This window comes from Mus caroli, chromosome 17, assembly GCF_900094665.2.
Source record: "Mus caroli chromosome 17, CAROLI_EIJ_v1.1, whole genome shotgun sequence".
Classification (NCBI taxonomy): Eukaryota; Metazoa; Chordata; class Mammalia; order Rodentia; family Muridae; genus Mus; species Mus caroli.
In genome coordinates, this window is record NC_034586.1 from 84,331,296 (window position 1) to 84,358,471 (window position 27,176).

General features: G+C 45.1%; 1 protein-coding gene across 2 annotated transcripts in view; it reads right to left on the reverse strand.

The window, feature by feature from the left end:
- Lhcgr (luteinizing hormone/choriogonadotropin receptor) overlaps positions 1-27,176 on the reverse strand; it is a 53,369-nt gene that overhangs the window by 12,498 nt on the left and 13,695 nt on the right. For both annotated transcript variants that reach the window (XM_029471475.1, XM_021149364.2), the window contains exons 2-9: positions 20,339-20,410; positions 18,163-18,237; positions 15,579-15,653; positions 13,517-13,591; positions 13,351-13,428; positions 6,611-6,679; positions 3,870-3,944; positions 1,667-1,852 (exon numbers count right to left, since the gene is read on the reverse strand). In XM_029471475.1, coding sequence (XP_029327335.1) covers positions 1,667-1,852; positions 3,870-3,944; positions 6,611-6,679; positions 13,351-13,428; positions 13,517-13,591; positions 15,579-15,653; positions 18,163-18,237; positions 20,339-20,410 — 705 coding nt within the window. The remainder of the gene's footprint in view (positions 1-1,666; positions 1,853-3,869; positions 3,945-6,610; positions 6,680-13,350; positions 13,429-13,516; positions 13,592-15,578; positions 15,654-18,162; positions 18,238-20,338; positions 20,411-27,176) is intronic.

The following is a 27,176-nucleotide window of genomic DNA, read 5'->3' on the forward strand; positions in this document are numbered from 1 at the left end:
TAAAAGCAAATTTGCACAATCTCACTTTAAAGTCTTTGAAGCTCTACCTCCTCTGACTCTCTTGGGTGGGTACTCAGAGCCCACCTTGGCCTACCAGTGCCTTGGGCTGCTGCTTCTGTGGGCAATCTTCCCTCATTGCCCACAGTCTTTCTGTGCTTGCTTTCGAATAACATCCATCTAGTGTCTCTTGCCCCATGCCTTCACAGGAGACATTCCATCTTGTCTTGATTCTGCCCTCAAGCCTTCTGTGCAAAGCTCAGTTAACGTCATCTCCCCTAGGAAGTCTCCCATGAGCCCCTCTACAGCCTAGAGCGTTTGGTCCCTCTCTTTGTTCTGTCACCACATCCACTGACACACCCCCTTGGCGCTCCTTTATGCTGCCTGTCCACTCTGTGAGGGCTAAGATGACCGCTCATCTTTTCAGTTTTCAAGCCTGGTATCCTGGAACATGGCTAGTGCTCAACTCAAGTCATCTGAAGCTCAGTTAATGATGTAGAACTTGAGCTGGATTTGGTGGCCAAGGCCTTTGATCCCAGTACTCAGAAGGCAGAGCCAAGTGTATCTCTGTGTGTTCAAGGCCAGTCTGGTCTGCAGAGTGAGTTCAGGACAGCCAGGGCTATATAGTGAGATCCCATCTCACCACCCCCTCCAAAAAGGGGGTGGGGGTAGAGCCTTAAACACAGCAAGTGCGTTTGTCTTCTCTACTGTTCCAAATATTTAGGTAGAACCAAGTCTTCTCAAGGCTTCCTTTCTCTCTCTCCCTTTCTCCCCCTCCTCTCCTTTCGCCCCCTCCAGCCTGGTAGATCAGCTATAAATATGTTAATTCCAAACAAAGGCAGTGGCAGCCTGGTGTGTTCCACAGTGCCTTAGTATCTAATGAATTGATTGAGCACATCTCTGCAGTAATGACTCTTCAGAGCGTTGCATTTTCCCACTGGGAGCAGTGTATTGGGCAATAAGAAAAGCAGAGAGCATCAAGGCTTGCAGTGAAAACAAGCTAGAGACAGGGGTGGGAGAGCAGGAAGTGTCAACGTGACTGCACCACACCTTTGCAAAGCTAGCTGTTGCTTTTTCTTTCTTTTATACATGTGACACGTGCTGGGTCCGGATGCAGAATGGTACCTCTCAGTTAAAAAACTCCCGAGAAAGAATGCTTTAAGGAATGAAATTTAATTGCTGCCACCCTCTCCTTCACCCACCACACCCGCAGCCTGGGGTGCAGGGAAGCGATCAGGCGCCCTCTGCTGCACGCAGGCTCTCTGGTCCTTTTCATAGGGCTCCCTAACCGATCTGTTTCCATTTCTGTTCGGAAATGGAAGTTGCTTTCCGTGGAAGACAAATAGCTTAAAAACAAAACAAAACAAGCCCCAAGCCAAACCACGTGGTACTCTGACAATTATTAAATTCAAGATTGAGTAAAATGTTTTCTGTTGAGAGAACGGACTTTGACACCAGGTTTTTGCAAAGGTGCTGCCGAGGTACTTAAGCGTTTGGCAGGTTTATGAGGCGCAGGGCCTAGCACATGGAGACGTCAGGATGAGGACCAGCTCATTTTGCTTTTGTCTAAAAGCTACTCCACGACTGCAGCAGGGCACCGTGTGCCACCGGACTAGATCTAGATCCCAGCTTCTCTGCAGCAACACGGTCCCCTCTCCTGCTCACTTACTCTTTCTTCGGCAAATTCCTGAAGGCACAGCAGTGGCTAGGGTAGGTCAGCGTGGCAACCAGTAGGCTGGTGAATTTTTCTCTGGAGGGCAGTGTTTTCAGTGAGTAGGATGACGTGGCGATGAGCGTCTGAATGAACTCCAGCCCGTGGCTCGGCAGGGCCTGCAATTTGGTGGAAGAGATATCCCTGAACCACAAAGGAGAGAGAGGCCCTTTATTGACTGATTTTACACATTTTACTCCAAGGACTCCCCCCCCCCCCCAAGGGTCCGAGAAATCTCTCCTCCATTTTGTTTTTCCTACAATCCATCGTTTCTTTCATCATGATCTGAATTCCAAAGAACTTGTGGGATTTTCATCTTACAGGCACCCACTACTCTTTTCAAGGTTGCCTGTGGCTCCTTGTACCTTCCATATGGTCACTAGAATTTTTCTCTGCTGTGTCCTGATTCCTCTGTAGCTCTGACTCCTTCCCTCTGCCTCTCCCTCCTTATGTTTACTCTCCACCCCTTCCTCTCTCCTACCCTCTCCCTATTTTACAAAACCCAATTGCTTGCTTCCCAAAACAGTGTACACATAGGTGACATCAGCTTTTGTGTTCTGGCCCAGGGAGAAATATTCAGGGCTTTGATGCCTCTGTGTCTGATTGATTAAGCTCTGCAGGGGAGGTTTTCATAAAGTGCAGATGATCCACCCTATTAAGAGCTTCATGTGGCACTAGCTATCATCCACCCAGGACGCTGAGCACACGCGCTCTAATAACTAGTTAGATGTGTCCATCCAAAGCAAGCAAACACCATGCCGAGCTAGCACAGCTGTGCCGAAGGCTCAGGGCTTTAAACAAAGCTCCTTGGTTTTACTAGACTCGAGGCAAACTCTAAGGAAGCCCCAAATGTACATTTCAGGAAGAGGGGGTTTGGCAGGAGTTTTAGTTTTTAAACCCTGCTCATATTCTAAGAGGTTAACGCCCAACCCTTTCCCAGCAGCACGCCCTCCTTGATAGTCTGCCCTCCTGGGAGGCTCAGGGCCTGATACAAGGAGGGAGTGATGGCAGTGGGAGGCAGGGAAGGGCAGGAGTATGAACTGGAATGTACCAGGGTCCAAGTTCCTGGGAGAACAGTGGAAATAGGAGACTGTGTCCCATGGGTTGTACTAGGCTACCTCTGGTTTCTGGTACTTGCCGATTAGGAAGCCAGTGCTCTGTTCTGCCTTAGGGTCTTTGTATGGATCATTAGATCAGGCCGCAGACTTTTCCCAGACATGGAGGAGGTTGTAGTTTGTTTTCTGAGTGTCCTCTTATGTCTGGGAAGTCATCGCCCTGGAATGAAACCTACTATTGGGATTCTGCTAACTGGCCACATTACCAAGCTGTCCTCTGAATGTCTGTGCTTTTTACTTAAAGTCCCGAGAGTCTCTCAGCATTGGCTGGAGAAGTTTTTATTTGTACAAGCCATTGCATCGAAGCCCAACTCATGGAGGGTTCGAGACTGACTCCTCATAGGATTATAGGGAGAATCCGCCTGCAACCTCTCAGCCACGGCCATCCAAATGCTAGGCGCAGTTCAGGTCAGAGTGGGTTCTCTGAGTGAGTTCCGGGGGGCTGGGGGAGCGACCACCCTGTAGCACATGAGGCCATACCCTGTGTTTGGCATTACTGGTTGACTTATGGCCTCTTGAAATCATATATATATATATATATATATATATATATATATTTTTTTTTTTTTTTTTTTTTTTTTGCTAGAAGCTCAGAATATTTTATTTGGACACAAGCTGAGACCAAATGAGGCCATCATGCTACGCCATAATCTACTATGCATATCTCCCAATAAAACTGAGGTGTAGGTGAATTACCAGAGAAGATCGACACGCAAACACAAACACCACATAGAAACCAATACCATGGTTTCTCAACACTCAACAACAACGGCAACAACACGTGGAGACTGAGGTTACGCTACACAACCAGAGGGACCTTCAACAGATAAGAAAGAGAAAGGCTGAGTAGAATCTTCCCTTTGAGGCACCAAATTGCAGCCCCTGGAAATGTGGGGCTATGTCAGAGGCAGCACTTCATGTTTGTAGGAACAGGCCTGACACATTTGATACTTTTCAGCTATAGATGTTGCAAGCCAGGCTGGCAGTGACAGCAGGGTTGTTAGGGTGCACTCTGTGGGGAGAGGAGGCTGTACCACAGTACTCACAGGATGCTGGGCCCCGTGGCCCCCTGGAAGGCGCCACTGTGCATCTTCTCCAGGTAGATGTTTTCTTTTAACTCCCTGTGAGGGAAAAACCAATTTCCTTAGTCACACCTGCACTTCACACCAACTTTCACAGCTGTGTGTGCACACGGGTGTGGTGGGGCGGAGGGGTTGGGGGAGGGGTAAGACAAACTAGAAAAAGATAGCGTTCTTGGTGAAACTGTGGAGTCGCCAGTGCGTGTATTTGGCTTCACCTAGTGTTCATCCTTTCCTGTCATTCGGTGAAACACTTTTTGTCCCATGATTTAACAGATTCTCCTGTTGGATTAGGGAGAACTTGCTACCAAGCAGCCTGGGGAGGAGTCAAACGCTCCTCGGGCTGCTCAAGGCTACTGGGTTCAAGTGCAGTGAGCTCCTTATCCGTCTGAGGTTTTGTGACCTTGGAGGCCTCAGAATTTGTCAAAAACCACAAACCAAACAAAAGGGTGAGGCTTCTAAGTGGTTCTTCTCATAGTGCAATCTGATTCCTTTGAGATGTGCGTTCTCAGTGGGCAAGTTCAGAGAGTAGTCACGGCCTGTGTCCAGGTGGCTGAAGTCACAAGGGACTGTCTCTGTTGGGAAGATCCCAGAATCCTCGTTCTGCTCCTCCATTCTCTGTCCTTTCTCTTAACAAAAGAACACTCCGGATTTCCCTCTGTGTTATCTAAGCCTTCTTTCTTCGATCCTCACATTCTCAAAGTTCTGAAAAGCTCTACTTCCCAGCCTGTCTGGGTATATCTCTTCAATGGCTGGTCCTCTTGCTGGCTTCTGCCTGGGACACCTTTTCCTTCTCCTTTTGTCTATCCACATTAAATTGGCTCAAAGCCTGCATCTCCTCTCCCCACTGTCATTTAACCCTTTCCTGCCTCTGAAATTCTGGAGGACCTGCTTGCTCTCAGGCTAAGCACAGCATGCTACCTTCAGTTACCTAAAGTTCACACACTGTTGGGAATTGCCTTTTCCTGTGCCATGAATCCCCATGGGTGAACCCTCCAGCTTACAGCTTACTCCTTTTCATCTCTACTGGAACATAGCGTGTGGCCTTCAGTACAGCTGTGGTTTGTTGCAGGAATCACAGAAGGGGGCACCTGAGAGTGGACCAAAGAGGCTGGGATGCTCCTCCCCTAATCTTGGGGCTCTTATTAATGAACTCTTTGTGCAGCTCTCAAGTGAACAAGACCGTTTCTTCAGTATGTTGTAGCATCTAGACCCTGAGCTGCGTGCATACAAACCTTTATCTACTCATTCGCAAGAATCATGGGATAAACGTAATCCATGTTGCAGCATGCTAAGCACTAAGGGTACAAATCCGACCTTCTCACTTGCTGGATCAATCCTCAGAATAAGTAAACCTCTCTTGGCAGCCTTGCTCACAAATGAGGGCACAGGGGCTTGGGCAGGTTAACTTGTTCAAGGTGATACAAGTTGATAGATAGTGAACCCTAGGCCTTGGCTCTCATCTGCTAAACTGTACAGCATGCTATCAGCACAGTGGGCTCCTTGGTTTAAGATCTACAGCGAAAAATCATTAGTATATTACTAACCTGAGATACTTAGTCTCAGATGGTGACATATGAGGGTCTTCTGGGAGCCTCTTAAAGGCACAAATTCTTGGCCCCTTTGAGATCCACCAAGGCAAAGAAAGTCAGCGGAGGAATCTGCATTAGCAGGCAGAGGTGATTTTTACAGGCCTTCCTTCAAGCTTAAGGGTCATTTGTGTGGATCATACTTCAGACAATTTGATTAAAATTTTTGGTTACATTATTTATTTAATTTGTGTGTGAGAGGAAACATGTCCATGGCATGGTGTGTGTGTGTGTGTTGGAGGGAGGGTGTCACATGACAACTTTTTAGAAGTCAGTTCTTTCTTCAAGCTTGCTTGCTTGGGGACAAGCTTCTTTGAACTCTGCCACCTCACTGGCTACTAACTCATTTCTCCTAAAGGCCTTCCTATTTGTATTCACTAACTTGATCTTCAGTTTAGCTTTTCGTGTACTTTTAGGTGTTTCTAGTCATGACTTGAGCATTCAGAACCTCGTCCTAGGCTGTCATAGACCATACACATCCCTATAAATGTGTGAACTTACCACTGTCCCCGAGGATGGCCATGGGGAGGGGAGGTGGAGGGCGATGAAGGGAGCCATGTTTAGGATGAGTCCCTCAATTAAAGGCTGTTACTGTGTGTGAGGGTGGGGGTGGGGGTGGGGGTTGGCAGCAGGAGCCTGGACTGAAGTGGGGAATAGCCAGATCTCCCTCTCTGGAGAACTGCTTCTTTCCAGCCAACAGGAGGAAGATGCTGTGAAGCTGTAGCTGATTAGCTGGTAAATGGTGTCACCCCATTTCCCTTCAGTGGAGGTCTGGGGAAGAGTCACTTTTTCTGAAATATTCTGCCTCTAACACACCATCCACCTGCACAAGGCGGCAAGGGAGGGGGGGCTGTGAGGTGGAGGGGGTGCAAAGTAGGGTGTTGAATATTTCAGCAAACTGTCAACTTCAATGTGAGGAAGCTGCTTCCGTCTTTGAAATCAGGGTTCTCTGGGGTTTCCAGCCAGCCGGTTGCCTAGTAACGCGCAGGCAACGCGGAGGACCAGCCACTTGAAAGTTTATTTTTGCCCAGAGTCACTTGCTGAAGATTGAATGTGATCTGGTAGCCAGAGCGATGCTTCATTTTTATTCATGAGCCAGGGAAATAAGCATAGACTTACAGCGAGATGAGCGTCGTCCCATTGAATGCATGGCTTTGTACCTCTTCAAACCCATTTCCATACAGTTTGCTGGAGGAAGGAGGAGAGAGGGCTTAGGGATGGGAAGGAGCTGACAGAAACACACTTTAGAAGCAGACACTCTCCTCCTGTGACATTTATTGCTAAGATAACCACTGGCATTCACAGAACAGCTAGCTCTCTCTCCAATATTTTGGAGTCGGGAGGCGCATGGGGTGAAGCTGTTCTTACTGCTCCTCCATCAACACCAAGTTTCTAAAATGTTTACTAGGTGCTGGGTGATGGGACCTAACACACCCATGTACTGATTTAATTCTTATGGCTATTGCTTCCATTATGATAAGAAAGGCAAGCATTGGTGCTGTCAGGTTTTTGGTTCCTGGGAGTAGGGTGAGGGCAGGGATTGGGGATAGGAGTAGGCTGTGGTGAGCGGGGTCAGGGGCAGCAGGCTGGGCTCAAGGTTGAGCTGTCAGGGTGGCTCAGAGGCACCCTGTAGATCCCTGATCCCGTGGATCTATGGGTTACAAAGCTGCAGCACTGGGTCACTGGATCACTCTCTGTTTCTGTCTGTGTGGTCATGGATTTGTTGATGCCAAACTAGCTCCATAGTCCCCAGAATCTAAACATCTGCCATCAGTTCTTTAAACTCCATAAGCAAGTAGAGAAAGCAATGTAGTTGAGAAGAACAAGCATTTAAAAAAGTGAAATGGAGTGGAGCAAGCAAGATTATATTGGAGGATATTGCCATCAGTTAAGGTATGGTTATTAAATTGTGTTCCATTATTTTATATAAAAAAATATGGTATCTATAAAACAACCCCCATACACACACACACACACACACACACACACACACACACACACACATCACACCTGCTCAGGCTGAGACATAAGAGAACCTATTTCCTGCCCCACCCAGCCATGGTGAAATGCCAGAACCAGAAGGAGCCCAGGGAAAAATGGTTCAGACACCTGCTTCTATGTTGCTAAGTTTTCTCTACTCTCTGTTGATTGAGGCCAACATAGAGATATACCTTCCTGCTGTATGTACATGTATGTAGCACGTGAATGGGTTATTTCTTTCCAGAAACCACAGCAAACCCTTGACAATAAATAGAGGCGACACTCATGTTTAAGTATGATATTCCAAATGGGAAACTTAGGCAATCTAAATCAGAGACTGCCAATAATCCCCACAACCTGTTTATTAGATTAAAAGAGTGCCGAGGAACTGATAGTCAAATCCCTGTTACACGTTTTATGAAGAACTAGGAAGAAGGAGCACAAAGGCTCCATACACAGAGAGACAATGAAGAAATGGAAACACTAATCACGCTGATCTGACTTGTATAGATTGTGTACATTATTGTGACATGGCACCATGCTCCATAACCTGTACAATAAATATACAGTAGTTAGCTAACCCCCACCAAACTAGGAGCCTTGAATGCTTCAGGGATCTAAAACCATCAGCTTTGCCATCCATGGTAAAGAGAGCCCTCCCTAACTTCTGGAACTCTTTTCTGTGTATAGCTGCACAGAGGAACTCCTGTGACCCATATTAGATCATTGGATGCTATTTTCCAATAGCTTCCCCTATTATTTTCTAGTGTAAAACATAAAGGGATAGGTCTTTTTCAGACCTGTCATTTTGGGTAATTACATACAACTTTCTCACTTTGTTGGCAGCTGAATCCCACAAGACCTTTTAAAAAGTGTTATACTTAGAATATTGCTCTTTGTCAACCTCCTGTCACAGCAGGGGTTCTTATAGACATCGCTGCTCAACAAAAGAGGCGCAACTCTGTTTCCTCTGAAATCTAAGTTTTCAGAATCTAGACCAGCATTGTGGAGGCATGTGTGGCCCTCCACATAAACAGATTGAGTGACATGAGCCAGTGCTGCGCATGTGGCTTCAGACTCAACCCCACTTTGCCTGACTGGGAACCCTTGCTTTAAGGTGAATCGAAATGTGATGGGTCTTTCTCATGGTGCCGTTTCCTCTACTCAAAGTGGTAGAATTACACCTCTGATGGGTTAGGACAAAGCATTCCTTCCCAGGGGTTCAGCAAAGCAAAGCTGTTTGTAGTTGCATGGAAACCCTTTCCTCTTTGCTGTGGTTTGCTACCCTGATCTTAGCTTTAAAAATTTTTTCTTTACTATTATTTTATTTAGTGTATATGGTTATTTTGCCTGCATGTATGTTGCTACCCTGATCTTAGCTTTAAAAATTTTTTCTTTACTATTATTTTATTTAGTGTATATGGTTATTTTGCCTGCATGTATGTCTGTACACCACATTGTGTGCCTGGTACCCACAGAGTCCAGAAGAGGGCATCAGATATCCTGGAACTAGAGTTACAGACAGTTGTGAGCTGCCATGTAAGTGCTAAGAAATGAACCCTGGTCTTTTGGAAGAGCAGCCTTAACTGCTGGGCCACCTCTGCAGCCTGCACTTTCACTGTTGACACATGTCAGGATAGTGGCCTCAGAAAGCCAGCAGCGCAGTACATGTGGCTTTGTGGTCAAGTGTGCAGGCACTGAACCCAGCTGTCTGGGCTCTCCCATCCCACTTTGCTTCAAAGCCGAACTACTTTGGATACATGATTTAATCTTTCATGTCTCAATTTCTTCACCCCCAAATAGGGATAATAATAATAGTATCATCCTTTTAAAGCTGTCTCGAGTAAACATATCAATCACTTAGAAGTACATTCTGGAACTCAACCAATGCAGTGGTCTCCAGCCCCCTGAATGGAGCAGAGACAAAGGGGATCTCTTTACAAGACTAGGACAGGATTTCTCTGAGCTCTAGGCCCATGTTTAACTGAGTTGTTACTTCCCTCCACTGCAGTGGGGCCTTTCTGATTCTGCAGAGTAGGCCCACTGGCTTGGGCTGCGTCTCCAGTGCACTCACTGGGTTGGCCTTAGTTCCCCTCTGTCAGGGCTACTGTCATGCATTTCTTTTTTTTTTTTTTGGTTTTTCGAGACAGGGTTTCTCTGTGTAGCCTTGGCTGTCCTGGACCTCACTTTGTAGACCAGGCTGGCCTCGAACTCAGAAATCCGCCTGCCTCTGCCTCCCAAGCTGTCATGCATTTCTTGTTTTTATTTTTGAATAATCTGGGCCATGCTTGGTGGAATTTTTCTGGACTGTGACTCCCTGTTTCTCTTTCAGCAGCAAGTGCTCTCTCTTCTCAGTGTACTGTGCTCAGCAGTACACAAAGTCTTGCCTTGATTAAAAGAATAGCTTCGTTGGTTTGGAGAACTTGCCGACATGAGTGGGAGGCGTCATGCTGTCAGGCTCACACAGCTCCCTCAATGCCTTTGAAAACATCTGGAGAGTCGCTTCAGATAAGGAGGGGGGCTTCCTTGGCACAGAGATGAGACAAAGGTCTCCCTGCTTCTCTGACACAGCAGCATCCCCACACTTGTAGGCATTGTCTGTTCAGGTATCAGTAATTGCAAATCAAACAGAGAGGATGGCATCTTTTCATTCCAAGTAAGATTCAGGAGTTAGAAATTAATTACAGATGATGCTGTACTTCTGAATGTTACCCCCCCCCCTTGAGTAATTCTGGGGTGCTGTACAGTGCTTCTGGGCTTATATTAACAATGTTAGACATTCTCTTGGATCATGTGGCCACCTAGCTTTTGGCTGATTTCAAAGAAGAGAAGAGAGATTATGTTTGTGGATAGACAACGCCTGGCATTTTAGGTCTCTGCTTGCTGGTGGAAGATGTGTACACAACTTTCCTCCTTCCCTTCCTGTTTTTCTTTCTATTAAACCAAATGAGCATAGGAAAGCATCCTAAAGAGGGATACCACACTTACCCTTTGTCTCCTATATGGCTGGGGTTTCTTTAGCTGAGTAAGTCATTGTAGACAAAGTCCATTTTCAGCACGTGTCCTGGCAGGGGTTGTGTGGGTGCCTGCTGCTGTCTGACTCACATGTGCTGCTGTGAACCTGATTGGAATAATCTGGGTTCTCAGTTTCTATGATTCTCCCAGGCTCTGAGCTGCCTGAGCTGCCTGTCTTTCAGCAGGCCTGATCTGTTTGCATGTTCCCCTACCTCAGTCAAGTGCATGTCAAGTTATGTGACTTTACCATATGCCACGTTAAAGAAGATGGCAGGTTTCATAAAGAGAGGTGACAGTAATGGATTCTAATGTGGCAGATACAGTTTTGAGAAATCCACATTTCAAGTAATACTTTAAAAAAAAAACAGGCAGAGAGAACAAGGGAGAGCATGCAGGAGAAAAGACGACAGCAAAGGAAGCCTCATTTAAAATTAGACGTGTTGGTTAGTAAGAACAGAAAAATGATGAGATGTACACATAATCACTGTGTAATTCTCTTTGTCATTCTTAAGAAACAACGGGTGCTAAAAGGTTTGGCCAATGGCATGTCACAACTCAAAGAATCAATACGGTTGACTTGGGAAGAACAAAAAGAACGTACATATGATAGATCACTCTTAAGCAGTGGCCGAGTGCTGAGACAGTGTGACAAGATGTACTGCTTGGTTGATGACATGGCCCCCACAGTGCTCCTGTGGCAATATTTGGGCTGAATCTAGTCCCAGCAATGCAGGCAGATGAACTCAGACAGCTTGTTTGAGCTCCTTGAGGGATCCAGAACTGAGCATAGCAGAACAAAGCAGAGGGACCTCCCAGGGAGGAGAGGAGGCATGGAAGGGAAATGCATGAACAAAATCCTAAACTAATTTACTTCTTCAGTTTCTGTCCTGACTTCCCTCAATAGATTGACTGTGATTGGGATGTGTAAGTCAAATAAACTTCCTTCCCGTGTTATGGCCTTTCACAGCAATACAAAGCAAAGTAGAATACCCGGGAAGGGAAAAGCTCAAATGAGGAATTGCCTAGATCAGATCCATCTGTGGGCACATTTATGGGGCATTGTTTTGACTGATGATTGATATGAGAGGGCAATGCCCATCGTTGGTAGCACCATCCCTAAGCCTGGGCTGAGGAAGAAAGCTGGTGGGGCACAGATCTGGGAATGAGCCAGAGAATAAGTCAACACACTTCATCCCTCCATCTCTGTTGCTCTGAGTTCCCTTAGTAATAGACTGATAACAGGAAGTGTAAGAAAATAAACCCTTTCCCCTCCATTGCTTTTGCTCAGGGTGTTTTGTCACAGGAACAGAAAATCAAACTAGAACAGCATTAACAAAACCCAAACTGCTGGAGATGGTCTCACCCAACTGACTTGCTCTGGGTTGTTAGTTTGAAGTGTTAATTGTGGTTAATTGTGGCAATTGTGATAACTATGTGGCTGACATAGTGTGAGTGTACTTATATCTGTGAAAGGAGGCGTCACTAATCCCACTGAATAGAGATGGGGCCTGGGCTCAACCAGACTGACACTGCATGGTTGGCTGTGTTTGGATCTGAGACTAACATTGAGGTGCCCAGTTGCCTTTGTACTGTGGTGTGTCATGGGTGCCGTCATAAATCTTGTCATATTTTACAGGGTCTTAGGAAAAACAATTGGCATGACCTTCTCCTAACCAAGGGATGATCAAGGCTGTTTGTTTTGTGTGATTGGCTGAAACCACCAGCATCCAGACTATTTTAAAAGTTGCATAGCTAAGTGCTGCTCACTGGGGGGGTGGGGGGGGGAGGTTGAGTGGGTTGGGACACGTCAAGGTGGCCTCTTGAGATGTAATGAAAAGCCACAGTGGCTATGAAGGGACATAGCAAGAATAATGCATAGTTTTAACCTTATCCTCTCAGAGCCTTTCCTGTACCACGAGCGGTGTTTTGTTTTCATTAAATGAGCTCACAGTTGGTAAAGATCTGGGTGGAGGTGGGCCAGACTGGTTCCATCAAGAGCAAAATCAGAAATCCAGCTAATAATGAAAAGAGAAGGCTTGCTTTCATTATTTTCTAATTAAGGAGTTGAACTTTATAGCTGGGAAAATAAGGCTTTCCTCAGCAAGTATAATCCCCTTTATCCAGCAGGGTGCTCCACATGACCCTTCACTTACACAAGGGCCCATTCAACTGAGAACAAGTGCTGAGCAAATGACTAATCACACCCCTGTGAGATGCAGGGCCGGGAACTGGGAGGGACATGGAGCACAATGGCCCAAGAGCACTCTGGGAGGAGCGGAGTCTGGAGTTCCCATTAGCTTCAGGTGTGCACTGTTTCTCTTAAAATCACATCCAACACCAGGCAATAGCCCTGCAAAACCAATACTATGCAGCTCTTTTGCATACATGCAGAATCCTGTCCATGGAAAAGGCTCTCTGGGAGCTCACAGTTCCCCAGGAACTGTCCCAACATGTCTTGAAGGTCTCCACCCTCCCACTCCTGTTTGGCTCCATCTCCATTAAGTTCCCATACCCACGAGGGGGTAATTCTTGGTTTCTGATTAAACTTAGGTCTAAATTGCTAGCAGTTTTATATTTTGATCTTTGAATAGAGGTCCAGCCTCCAAGAGTTAGTTACCCTTGAGCAGGAAGAACTTCACACACAGGATGTCAATGTTGCCCATCCTTCAGACTCAGCAGTTTGTTGTCATGCTAGCATGTGGCCCAGCTGCTGTCCCATACAACTCCCACAGTCGGCAGTCTAGATTAAGTCATCAGAGACTAAGGGATGTGGTGAATCACAGAGCCTAACGCTGACCTCAGACTAGAAGTGAGAGTTGCAGCAGGCTTGTGTGGCAGAGCAAGAATCCAGAGGTTGTACTCACAGTGTGATGGACTCATTATTCATCCCCTGGAAAGCATTCCCTGGTATGGTGGTTATGTATAAGTTATCACAGATTTCCCTTGGGGAAAGAAATGAGAAATATTTACTTCCCAAATTGTAGATGCAAATAGGAAATGGTTACGCATAGCAATCAGCCTGATACTTACAGAATGAAATTAAATTCAGAGGAAGAGATCTTCGAAACATCTGGGAGGGTCCGGATGCCTGTGTTACAGATGCTCCTGCGATTCAGGGCAGGGTGGTGATGCGGGCAGAGAGTATAAGCGATTATCGTTACGTTATGAATACAGAGGAGAACAGGAAGACACTTGGCAGACACCGCTCTCACATGACACTTTAGGATATTGCATTTGGCTTTCTGAGTTACACTTCTAGCTGGTGAAGACCATCAGAACTGAGAGGGCTCCATGGCTAGGAGAGGTCCCCGTAAGGTTTGCTCTTTAGAGGTTTAGGGCTGAGACCGTGCTTCTGGGTATTTTGGCTTTGCATTTCCAGTCAGTCTTCCTTTAAAGCCATTGTACTTTCCTGTTGGATTGCAGTTCATTCCCTCCTGATAGGACTGTGCTCCATACTATGGATAGTTCCAGAAAGGAACTTTCTCCCTTTGGGCAGGTTTTAACTCCTCACACGTTGCAGGGAGATTAATGTTTTGAGAAACCTATACCCTTCTAATTATTAGAAACTTGACTTATCTACTTTGTGGTTCAGGAAGTTCTTCCTAGTATCCCATTGAAACCATTGAACATTCTTTTCTGTGGACGGAGACACTCAAGGCTTCTGCTTCTTATTTAACCTCTAAAGGAGAGAGCAGCTCATGTGACAGTTGAAATTGAAGAACACTTCGTTATAAGAATGAGACTCCGTCAGAGGCATGCAGGCTCTGGACTTCTGCCAGTGGAGTTTTAAGCCCAGTAGACATGTGCTCCAGACAACTGATAGGAGCTACCTGGCCCTCTGATGACAATGACACCCAGCAGGTTTCTCTCCGTGCTTGATCATCTCCATGTTACTGTTAATTCATAGGAATGAATATGGTACAGGGATAAAGGTGTTCAGAGTCAATCCATGCCTTGTCTACACTAGGGTTAGCAGGAGGTTCAGACTGTAGTCTGGACTTGAATTGGGGAGTCCCACATTTGGGGATTAAATGCTATTTATGAAAGTCAATTGGCTAATAAGAGGCCGTGCTAGTCAAATTTGGGTCTGGATTATCCTTAATACCTTCTAAAGTGGTGGATGTTTATGTGTCCAAGGTACCTTGGAGGTTGGGAAACATCTTGGGTTTACAATTATCCATAGAGAATTACACCACAGCTAGCTGTAGCTTCTGTATGGCTCCTCGGAACAAGACTGACTGTGTAGATCATAACAGACAGGCCCCTTCCTCATCCTCTCTTTCTTTTTTCATTTTGTTTAGATGGTAGTGAAAATGGTACTCCCCTGGGGACTCCTGAAACTTAGTTTCTCAAGAAGTAGAGAGAAGGGTGTCTCTGTGAGGAGGGTGTAAACTTTTCTGTGTGGTAGGGATGACTTGCTATGGGGGAAGATTACCTGCCAACACAGCTAAGACTGTAGTAAATTTTAAGAATCCTACATTGCTGGTAGGGCTGGCTGCTGTCAGACTATGGTGGGACTCCATTTGTCATGCTAGCCAGTAGACTTGGTAGATTTAATTATGAAACCTACTGCAAAGGGAACAGTACTCTCCTCTGGTGTGTGGGGCAGAGGGGATGTGGGGAGCCCCTTATATGTGTATCAAAACTCCCAGAAGAGTAAAAGCAAGGAATTCTGACTACATTTAAACCAGAAGGCTAACGAGGAGAGGCAGGCAAACACAGTGTTGACTATTGGTCAAAACCCTTTTTCAGGGTACTGCAGAGATGGCTCAGTGGTGAATAGTTCAGAATGCTTGCTGCTCTTGGAGGTGACCAGAGTTCAGTTCCCAGGACCCACACAGCAGCTCACGACTGCCTGTAACTTAAGCTCCAGAGCGTCCTGCTCCCTCTGCTGTCCATTGTGGGCACTCCACGCCTGTACAAACCTACACACAGATACACAGACACACACAGACACACACTAAAAACGTTGAAACAAAATCTTAAAAATAAATCCCCCAAAATGACTTCCAACATTTTGATCACATTCAGTTTCACAGATGCCCATCTTCACCCCGCCCCCCAGATGTTTATAAAGGAACATTTTCCTCACAGGTATTTTAACCGAGGGAGGTTTGTAAAAGCACCGGGTTCAATGTATATCAGGTTTTTGGTGTTCTGGATCAGTCTGTGAAGAGAGAAGGGGGAATGGGCAGTGGTTTAGTAGATGTCTGGATACACAGCACTGGTCACCAGGCACTGTTGACTAAAATCCCACCAATGATATTAATTACGTTTAATGTCTAACACAAGTTCCTGGGATGCTGGGCTATCCTGAGGACCCTGCTAGCTATTTCCAAGAGGCTGTGCCTTCCCTTCTAAGATGACAGGCGTAGGCATCTTAGCTGGGAGTTTATATGTGTGTATCTTTACTTCTGTTCCTCCACACCAGATAACACCAAGGTCCAGTGCTCCTGACCAAGTAGAGCTTGCCCACTATGGAGCCTGCACACTGGTCATGACGGGAGATGATGTTCCCAGGAGAATGAACAAATAAATATGGCTCTTGGAGGCAAATCAGGTCTGTTCATACTGAGTTGGTAAGCACACTAAGAAGTTATCCAGATAGGTACACATCCAGAATAGCACAGGACAGATGCCTTGGGATTCAGATTGCTGGAACCTTATGCTCATTCTATAGATGATATAGATATAGATGATATAGATTTCTATGTATGACTCCCATCCTCCTATCTTCCCTTTGAAGACGATGACTACGCCGAGGATGACAGTGACGATGATGCTGATACCCTCTGCCATTACTCTTCCAACCATCTAATGGTTTATTTTCTCTCCCTTCTGGTTTCCTTTACAACAATCCACCAAATAGGGTAGGTTCTGGTGAATACACTAAAGTCTCTGCCAATGTTGATGGTGAAAGTTGAATGACTTATCATTCATTTGAAGAGTAACAGGACTTGAATGGGATCTAGTTTTTCTGATTCCAAGTATAACACTCATACTATAGTGACTATTGACACTTGGAACATGGACATAAGGTTGGAGTCTTTAGATGTGAGTTACTCTGTGGTAGTGATCTCCTAATAACTGAATCAAGTGATCATCAGTCAGACAAGCGAGAGGTTGTCTCCAAGGACCAACCATAGAACATTTACTTATACAGTCACACATTCTATCAACATTTATTGTCTATTCGTATCAAGCACTTGCCATAGCTATGTAAGATACCACCATGGACAAGGCATAGAGACTGAATGAGGCTTCCATGCAAGTCTCTGGGCCTCCTTTAAAAGCCCACAAACATCCTCAGGAGAGGGCTTTAATTTCCTCTCAGTTGATGTCTTTCTTTGTTTGTCACTTGCTGGCCCGATGATGCTTCAGCATTACCTGGGAAGCCTGTTAATGTTGCAGAATTTCAGGTTTGGGACTGCACAGTCATCTACCAAAGAATGAACCCTGTGTACAAAGCACAGTAAGTCCAGACAATTTCTTTGAAATTTAATTACCCATTGTTTGGCCTTTTCTGTAATTCTTTGGTGAATTACTCTCAATTCTATGACTATCCTGTCATGTCCTGTTGGATATTTGTATTTCAGCTTCTCTGTGTTCCAGCAGCTCTTAGGTCAAGACATGCAATAGATTAGGTACTCCTGTGCTTATTAATTAATCAATCAGCTTAGATAGTTACTCACTGGACCATTGATGGAGCCCTTCTAGTGTAATGGAAAACACACAAGCTTTAGAGAAAGATGGGGTTGGAGTTTAATTTCAGCCCAGCCAGTGTCTAAAGTATCCACACACTCTCCCAGCTTCCATTCTGTTCTCTGGACAAAATGGTAATGGTCTAAGTATGGTGGGCAGCCATGAAAAGCAGAGATACAACTTAGAGGAAATGCCAAGCAGTAGAGAGGACAAGCATTCGATGTACACCCTTCCCTTCCTTTCGACTTGCCTACAGGGGAATCTGAGGGTCCTGCAGGAAGCCCTGGTGGGAGCCCTCTGTGGTGGCATATGAAGTCTGGTTTGTAAGTCATGTGACCTAGTGTCTAGTCTAGCTCTGATACTAACCTGCTGTCTAACCTCAGGCAAGTGAGTTTCTAGTGTAGGCTCATCACTTGGAAGCTGAAGTCAGTCTTTTTGAGTTGGGCATGTCTGTGTATGATCATTTCGAAACATGTACTTTTAAGACTAAATCTAACAATAATAATACCAATAAAGTCCAATGAGCCGACTCTTCACAGGCTTAACACAAGGCTTGTCATGGTTACTGTTAACATAGCACTTACTTGAAAGAATGACTGGGCCTGAACAGCCCCTGATGAGCCAACTCTAGATCTCTAAGCTCCCTTCGAACTTCCCACCTACTCTAAGTATTCTATACCCCTTCCCCAAACCCCAGGAGGCAAGAGCTACTTGGCAGGACTTCACAATGTCAATTTTAATTTCCAGCATTGTGTTGTTGATGTTTCAGAGTTTACACAGTTCCTAGGGAAAAGCAGTTGTCACCATAGCAACTCTCAGACCACAGCAGGGACAGAGATTAGTGCCTGCCCAGACCTAGTAATTGTTGCCTCTTGGATTCCTAGCATTGGATGCTTGAACAGAAATACCAAGTGGGCTCCCAGCAGCCAGGATAATAGTGTACAGCAATAAGCTATCTCTTAGCTGATGCTTACATTTCAGACAGATTGAGGAGGTTGTCAAAGGCATTAGCTTCTATCCTTTCCAGGGAATCACTCTGAGAGATTTCACTAGGGAAGATGGAAAAAAAAAGAAAAAACACATGAGAGACATGAATATGTCCTTGTGATAATGATGTGTGTGTGTGTGTGTGTGTGCATGTGTGTGTGTGTGTCTCCTGTGTCCTCTGAGAAGGAACAGGAATGTAGAATTTGTTCCTACATCAGTAAAGGCTAACAGTTTCCTATAAGAATATAAATGGATATCTACAACTCTAGTGCAATTAAAATACAAGTTTCGGTTGTACCCATTCATATAAAAGTCTGTTCTCTTGGTTGTTTGAATCACACATTGTTAGAAGTGCATAGGATCTTTAAAAAAATGTCTGGTCAGGTTCTCTTGCTTGACAGCTCCGGAAAGCAATATGCTAATTACATGAGGGTGCTAGGCTACAATTGAGATCTCTGAGGTGCCCATGCATCACTTCAGTGAGGCTTTAATTTGGATTGAATTGGCTGTTTCATAACTTAACTCTTGATTTCTCAAAACCCATTTCTGAGGTTCTTTCAAGGTAGTTGCAGTGTGGATGGTGGAATCCCGTTATGGATTCTGAACATCGTTTTCCTCTAGTTTCTCAGTCTGTAAACACATTGACGACTAGAAATCCCTTCTATTCTCATCCGAGTCCTGGTGGTTCATAGTGCTTGGCACAGAGCTACAGATTGAATGAATAAAGAGGCAAGTGGACTACTGGTTAAATTTATTTCTTAAGAAAGGCACAAAAGTAAATGAATCAGTTTTGGCATAGATCAAACCCAGGCATGGTGGTAATGTCAAAATTCCCACAAAAGCTGCCATTTGCTGACAGGTGAGAAAAGATTCTCCAAAACACAAGTGTGGTTTTGTTTGTGCATCCCTAAGGTTAATGCTCACAGAAGGCATCAGACTCCAAGAGAGCTTCAGCTCACAGAAAGGCAGTGCCTAAGGCAACAGCTTGTCATGGATGGCTCCTGGGCGGTTTCATCCATATCTGATAGTCTGCTTATTTAACTGTGCCTGCTTTTAGTAGGAGGTCTCAATGCATTAAAAGTTACGAACACTCAGAACATCTACACTTCAAAGCAGAAGTGCTCACCCATAGTGAGTTTCCTGTAACCACGCTGTTATTGAGGACTTTTTTTTTTTAAAAAAAGATTTATTTTATGTGTTGTGTGTATTTCTGTGTATGTGAATGTGTGTGAAGATACCCTCAGAGGCCAGAAGATGGCATTGGACCCCCTGGAGCTGAGGTTACAGGCAGCCACAGAATGTGACGCTGGGAACTGAACTCCACAGCCAGAGCTGGAAGTACTCTTGATAATGATAATATTTGTAATGTTATCATTGCTTGCTAATACCTTAAGGGACAGCAGAGGTTCTGCACAGAGCCAAATGGTCAGTACAATCTTTCTAGGGCATGTGAATCTGCTTTAACAGTCCTTTGAATTGTTTAGTGATGGCCCACTGGTGGGGAGGAACCAGCCAGCGGCTGAGCCTGTTGGGCTCAGGCTAATGTTAATAGGGATGACACAGCATTCTCTCTCCTAGAAGCGTCTATCTGAGTATTATGAAGTCTATGAGGCTCTGGAAGCTGAGACCCAGGAACAAGAGGCTCTCAGAGGAACCGAGATCATACAGCATTGCTGGGCCACTTCACACTTTTGGTTCACGCTGTTTATCAGCACAGCTAGAAAAGCTGAGCTTTTTTCCTGTCCTCATTCTATTTTACATGCAATGATTATCTTACAACGCACAATAAACTTTTAACATGTTTTCATCAACGTGGGAATTATCAAAAGATAGTGACATCAGGGACTAGTTGCTGTAGCACAGAGGGACTTTCATGATTGAAATCTATCTCTTTTCTACTTAAAAAGAATATTATCACTTATCAAAATGCATTCAGTTCTTTGAAGCAAGGTTAATTATCTGGATTTTAATGACTCTTGAAAATCATACCACTTCTTCAAAGGCTACTAGATATTATTTGTATTACAAAGATTAAAAATAGTTGGGTTTCCTAAACACAGTTTCTCTCTTAGAAAAATTATTCTCTTGCAACTACATTTTCTCTTCAAAAAAATTTCATTGTTTCAATTATAAATGGCTTTTGATATTCAGTATCTTACTTACATTTTTACGACCTCATTAAGTCCCCTGAAAGCTTGTGATGGGATTACTTTGACAGGGAGATAGGTGAGAGATCTGGAAAAGAAAACAGTAAAAGCTTAAGGGTTAGGGCTGGCTGTTTTCCAGGTTCATGAACAGTGGTGTGTATGTGTGTGTGTGTGTGTGTGTGTGTGTGCATTGTGTGCATTGTGTGTGTGTATTGTTTGTGTATGTGTGTGTAGTATGTATGTCTGTGTAGTGTGTGTATAGTGTTTGTGTAGTATATATATGTACAGTATATGCATTTAGTGTGTATTGTGTGTATATTATGCATGTGTGTGTAGTGTATATGTGGATGGTGTGCAAATGTATGTGTGTATGTGTGTGTAGTATGTGTATGGTGTATGTGTATGTAGTATGGGTGTGCAGTGTGTGCATAGTATATATAGTATACTTTCCTCAACTCTGTTTCGGGTTCTTCCTTAATTCAACTGGAATAGCAATTCCTATCTTGTTGAGAGATTTCATCGAGATAGGGCAGGACACCAAATAAATAGTTTCCAACAGCTCTGAAGTGATCTTGGCTTGGCTTTTGAAAATGGGCAAGAAGCTATTTGTAACTGTGAGGAAACAAGTTGGCAAATGACAGTCAGAAAGCGTGAGGAGGAGGAAGAAAACCACAGTGATAGTGTTTCCATGTCACAGAGAAGATCATTCTCAACCGCCATTAACTTCTGCAGGCCACTGATTCCCGTTTCAGAGCCTAATCACTTTCCTCCTATGGTTAATTCATGGGCATCAAATGTCATTTGAGGGAGTATTTTTGAGAGGTTTTTCCTTCAGACCCTCAGAGTCGCTACTACTGAAGTATTGTTTCAGTTGCCCCAGAAGCTGTGCAGGACTTAAGAATTGAGAAAAGAGTAACAGTCAGCCATAGCAAAACCAGTGCCAAGTGGTGTGTGAGCATCAGGGTAAGTGGGACGTGCTTCTTCAAGGGAAGGAGAAATGTTCAACATTGGCTGAGTGCTCACAATGGCTCAAGACTTCTGGGCCCAAGGCTTTGAAGGAAGTGAATCAAGATATTTCTGGTGTCTTAGTTTAGGCTTTACTGCTGTGAACAGATACCATGACCAAGAAAACTTGTAAGGACATTTTATTGGGACTGGCTTACAGGTTCAGAGGTTCAGTCCATTATCATCAAGGTGTGAACATGGCAGCCTCCAGGCAGGCATGGCTCAGGAGGAGTTGAGAGTTCTACATCTTCATCTGAAAGCTACTAGCAGAATACCGGCTTTTAGGCAGCTTGAATAAAGGTCTTAAAGCCCACACCCTCAGTACCACACCTATTCCAACAAGGCCACACCTCCTAATAGTGCCACACCTGTGACCGAGTGTATACAAACCATCACATCCAGTGAACATACTCATGTGAGAAATAGCCTGGTTGCTCATGGGGTCTGTATAGAGGGGATTGCCTTAGCCACCAGGAAAGCGCACCTTCTCTCTGAGAGCAGACATCAGTCAGTAGGTGACAGAGGGGACTTGCTGCCTTCCTAAGTGGCTGTGAGAGTTACATACAGCCTCCTATGACTTTATTCCACATGACAGAAGGACAGTGGAGTGAAATGAGTGCTTCCTTTTGGCAAAAGAAGGCACTGGGTCACAAAGAGATGGAGTAAATCGACCTGGGCAACAACCAAGCTGACTGACCCAGAATGCCCTTTCTTCTGGGCAATATGGCACAGAAGTGGGCATTTGAATCCTAGGTCCTTCTCTGTTGGCAAACAAGAATGTTCTACCTTCTCTGTTCTTCTCACAAAGCAATTCTTTTCTTGCAGACAATGCAGAGGAATTTCAGGAATGTCAGTGCTGAAAAATGCTTTCACTCACCAGTTTCTCAGAGACCATGAGACCAGAAGGAGTAATGCAAACAAGATTCTCTGGTTCTCTTCTCCAGGACAGGCCCACCAAGCCCCTCTCTCCACCGTTACTTAATCAGAGCTCTCACAAACACAGGGGACAGTGGAGGGAGAAAGCTTCTTGCTGTGGTGTGTTTGCTCCCTATATTTCTCCTGGAATCATGTCTGCTTGGCTTCCTGATTAAAAACACAGTTTTATGGCTCTCTGCACTGCCACGCCAATAAATTTCTGAAAGAGAAAGCTGTATTCTACTGTACCCCATGCCACATCAATAAACCTGACAGCCAAATTCCGATCCCAGAATCTTTATTGCTGCGGATAATGCAGCACAGAACATGTTTTGGAGAGTGTTTCAGTAAAAGCTTCAGCTGAATCCTTCAGAGCTGTTTATTCATGCAAATGGAGCTCCCAGCCAAAGCCTCTGGGCAGACAGCCTCCTCTTCCAAATGGGAGCCCGCGCGCGAGCGAGCGCTTTGGTTCCCACAGGAGCAGTTTGGTTTAGATTTGACCAGGGAGGTTGCCTGAGATCCTGATTGATGTGGGGCTGAGGTCTGAGGAGCAAAGGTTGGAGTGAACGGAGAGGAGCTGTAAATCATGCACTGGCTGTCCCCAGTGCAGGATGAAATTTTCCAGTTGATTTTCCAGTCTATAGAGCAGGAGAAGCAGCTGAGAGGAGAATGAAGAGTCCCCAGCATCAGAAGGATCAGAGGAGAGTAGCAGGTGCCTTTGTGGATGTGACTAGGTCAGGAGAGAGGCCTAGGGACAGAGGCTAAGGAGAGAAGTGAAGTAAGGAGGTGTCTGGCGCTTTCACCACAGTTGTGTCTCCACGAAGCAGGATGGAGAACATGGGCCCATGGCTCCAAAACAGATTCAAAATTGTTACCCACTGCCACAGGCCACATATTTCATTCCAAGATGTCATGTCTTCTTTTCTAATTTGTCTTCAAGTGACAGCAGTTTCTGTGCACTCAAGTGTCTGTTTGTCATCTCTGAAAGCACCCTTTCACGAGTAACCAACAATGTAAAAACCTATATAGTGACTCATAGTTTTAAGGGGCATGGTGACATTTTTCCTCCGGATATACGATGCGTAATGGGCAGATGGAGTCATCGGTGTATCCACCACCTCGGGCAGGCATCATTTCTTTCCGTCAGAAATTGGGAAACATTCAAAATCCTCTCTCCTTGCTATTTTGAAGCAGTCATTAATCGTTACCATAGTTAACCTCCTGTGCTGTAGGAGGGTAGGAGTCTTCTTCTTACCCAGCTGTGATTTGTTAGCACCCATTTGGGATCCTCCTTTGAGGGTGCTGCTTTCCTGATGGATACTGTTGTCGGAGTTATTCCTCCCTCCTGACTGGTATTTGGACGTCCTGCCTTTGCTGGTGCTCCCTTCCTGATGGATACTGCTGTTGGAGTTATTCCTCCCACCTGCCTGGGATTTGTCAAAACCCATTTGAAAGCCTTTCCTTTTGATGGATGCCTCAATTATCCATTCTATGGTGCCAGGAATTTTTGGCAATGGGAATAATTTTCCAAATAAGCCTATTCTCATAAACACTAAGTACTAAACACTTAGAACTAAAACACACGAGCATACCTTAGTATTATTATCAGTGTTGAATAAAGAGAAGAAACCATAAAAGGGGACTTAAAAATTAACGAAAATCGGAGACTTCTGTGCTCAATGATCGTGCTATTGCAAAGAAGACATATGCTCACTTAAGTCCTTGTACTTGAGAAGTAAAAGAAGAAAAATTTTGTTTCCATTCTTTTCCTTTCCATTCATTTGTATTTTGAAGTTAGACATAATTTCATTCCAAAAGAACCCGTGCAGTAAAGATAATATAGAACATGTTTATGTCTGTGAGAAATGGGACAAGAGCCCAGTATGAGGATAGGATGGCAGCTCCTAAGGGCAGCATCTTGAAAGGAATGGATGCCACACACATAACAGAGAAGGCAAAGGAAGAGCCCTTATTCTGTCAAAAGCAAGTGGATGACACCCCTAACTACATATCTATCCCCAGGGGAAAGGGACTCAGGGGTGGGGACAAGGAATGCCAGCAGTATATGGGGGTCTCATTTCTAGATGGCTTCAGGGGCTATCAGATAGCTGCCATGATAAAGAAGTGAAGCAGGATATAATGGACATGGTAAAAACAGATGTTTCAGACATGTAAAACAGCGTAATCAGATCTCCACTACTCCAAGGCTGCCCCTGATAATCAAAACACAATGGCATTACTCACTCACTCAACCAGACACAGCCCTACAACTCCATGATGCCCACTGGGACAGTATATAAGCAGAGACTAAGGGCAAATGAGCTCTGCACATCTGGAGAGGCATCGCCTTGACCTGTCCTACTGCTGGAGAGTCTCCCTCAGGATCCTGACCCTCGAATGAAAGACTGCTCTTAGAGACTGGTCCCCCCCACCTACCTTTGCTGTGGATAGCCCTGGTGCTGTTTGTATATTGATTCTAATTCAGCTTCCCCAAGAGAGGTTACCTGGGATGAGGAGTGAACCACACACTCAGGACTTCATGAATGAATAAAGAAACCTTCTAAGGAATAAAGAAACCAATCACTGGGCAAGTAGGTGGGATTTCCTGGTCCGAGGAAGGAAGAGAAGAGGCAGGAAAGAGAGAGATGAGTTTTTGGACAGGGAAAGTGGGAGGATACGATGTATCTGTAAGTGGCCCCTGGTTTAAATGGCGAATCCACCAGGATTTGCCACCAGATTATTTATATTTAATATGGCTACAAGATTAGGATTCTAGTTGTTGAACCCAGTGATTGAATTACCTGTTGATTCTGAGTTCAGTTTGTGTGGTATTTTCCTTCATGCTGCTACTCAACTGGGTTCCAGAGAGAAAAGCATGGCTGCAAAGCGTGGGTTTACAAGAAGTGCACACCAAAGGCCATGGGAATTTGGAAGAGTGAGGCTGCTGTGGTAGTGACCTGCCAGTGGGAACTTAGCGAGTTGGGTGGCAAGATTTTGGAGCTCTGGGTCACTAGATGAGTACAGTCTGGCCATGCTCACCAGTGCCTGGCTGACCAGTTTGCAGGGGCCTGTTGGTGTAGCATGGATTACTTTTTAAAAATTCCCACTACAGACCTTCAGGTAAGATACATCCTTGGGAAGATGGGCTTAGGGCTGTCGTTAGAAATCTTAAGTGTGAACCTTATATGATGACCCTCAGCATAATAGAGTATACTAACTACCTTCTTGCTCATGACACAGGAATATTGGGCCCATGAGAGTTCACCTTGCAGCATGGAGTATTCTCCGAGTGAATGACTGAGACACCACGAGCTGTTGCTCAGATTTCACATCTCAGTCTTATAGATTGTGACTTTTGGATTTTTGAAATGAATCAATGAGGCAGCACAGGTGACACCTGGATTGTGATGGAACCCCACTTGCCTGTGCTGTACAGGTTATGGCAGGTACTTACCTGCGATGACAAGGGCTGCCTCAGTTTATCAGCCTTGGGAACTTTTCTACTCATTAGTGCAATCTGTGGGTCCCAAGGCACATGTGGGATACAGCTAAAGATGAAGAAGAGGTCTCAACTCCTCAGGGTTGGAAATGAAGCCATTCATAGTCCAAGGATCCTATAAATGACCACTTGCCCTGGTTAGTTTTACTGTCAACTTGAGTCAGCTGGAGACTAAGAGCCACAGCTGAAGATCTGCCTCTATCGTATGGGCATGAAGCCATGGCTGGGAGAAACTGTCTTGGTAAATGATTGATGCAGGAGGGACCAGCCTGCTGTGGGCTGCACCACCCTTAGGAAGGGAGTCCTGCACTGGGGAAGGGAGCCAGTGAGGAAGAAGCAAAAAGTGTGCCTTCATGGTTTCTGCTCCAGGTTCCTGCCTGTACTTCCTTCAGTGAGGGACTGTTACCTGAAAGTGTAAGCTGAAATAAAACTTCCCCATCTCAAATTGTTTTTTGAGAATGAAACTAGAGCACTGGGATTCCAGTAAAACCATGGGCATATTTGAAGTGGGACACAGCCACCTCTGGATGCAGAGTTACCACCTAGTGCCCACTCCCACACCACTTTAGTGCTGGTTTTGCCCAATTTCCTTATCCCAGAGTCAGTTTGTGAATCTCAGATCCCATCTACTCCTGTTATCCCAAATACGAGATCTCCATTCCTGAGGGAACACTGCTGCCCCAGGATAGTTCTCAGCTCTGTGGAGGATTAACTCAGTAGCTCATGTTGTTGTGTTCTGGTTGTTAAAGTAGGCCTCTGGGCACAGATGGGGGATCCTGTATTGGACTGTATTCTGCTGTGGAGTTAGTTCTTTCAGTTAATGTTCTGATAGGCTGCCAAAAGTCTCCTGTAAGATATGGGCTTATCTCCCACATCCATGGAATAGTGCTCCAGGACATATACCCTCATCCTAAGATTTTACCTCATTCTTGTGAGTCGTAGAGGAAGGCACCGCCCCTTTCTTACGGTGAGCATTCTAGAGGACCATCCTACACCCAGAGCGCTCATGCTATGCACTTTTTAAAAAACCTGGCCTACTAACTGTACCCTGTTTTTACCTAGCCTCAGTTGCTAAGCTCTGAGTGCACCATGTGGCAGAATTAAGCAACCAATAATTCTTTTTTTTTTAAAATATTTTTTATTACGTATTTTCCTCAATTACATTTCCAATGCTATCCCAAAAGTCCCCCATACCCTCCCCCCTACTTCCCAACCCATCCATTCCGATTTTTTGGCCCTGGCGTTCCCCTGTACTGGGGCATATAAAGTTTGCATGTCCAATGGGCCTCTCTTTCTAGTGATGGACGACTAGGCCATCTTTTGATACATATGCAGCTNGAGTCAAGAGCTCCGGGGTACTGGTTAGTTCATAATGTTGTTGCACCTACAGGGTTGCAGATCTCTTTAGCTCCTTGGATACTTTCTCTAGCTCCTC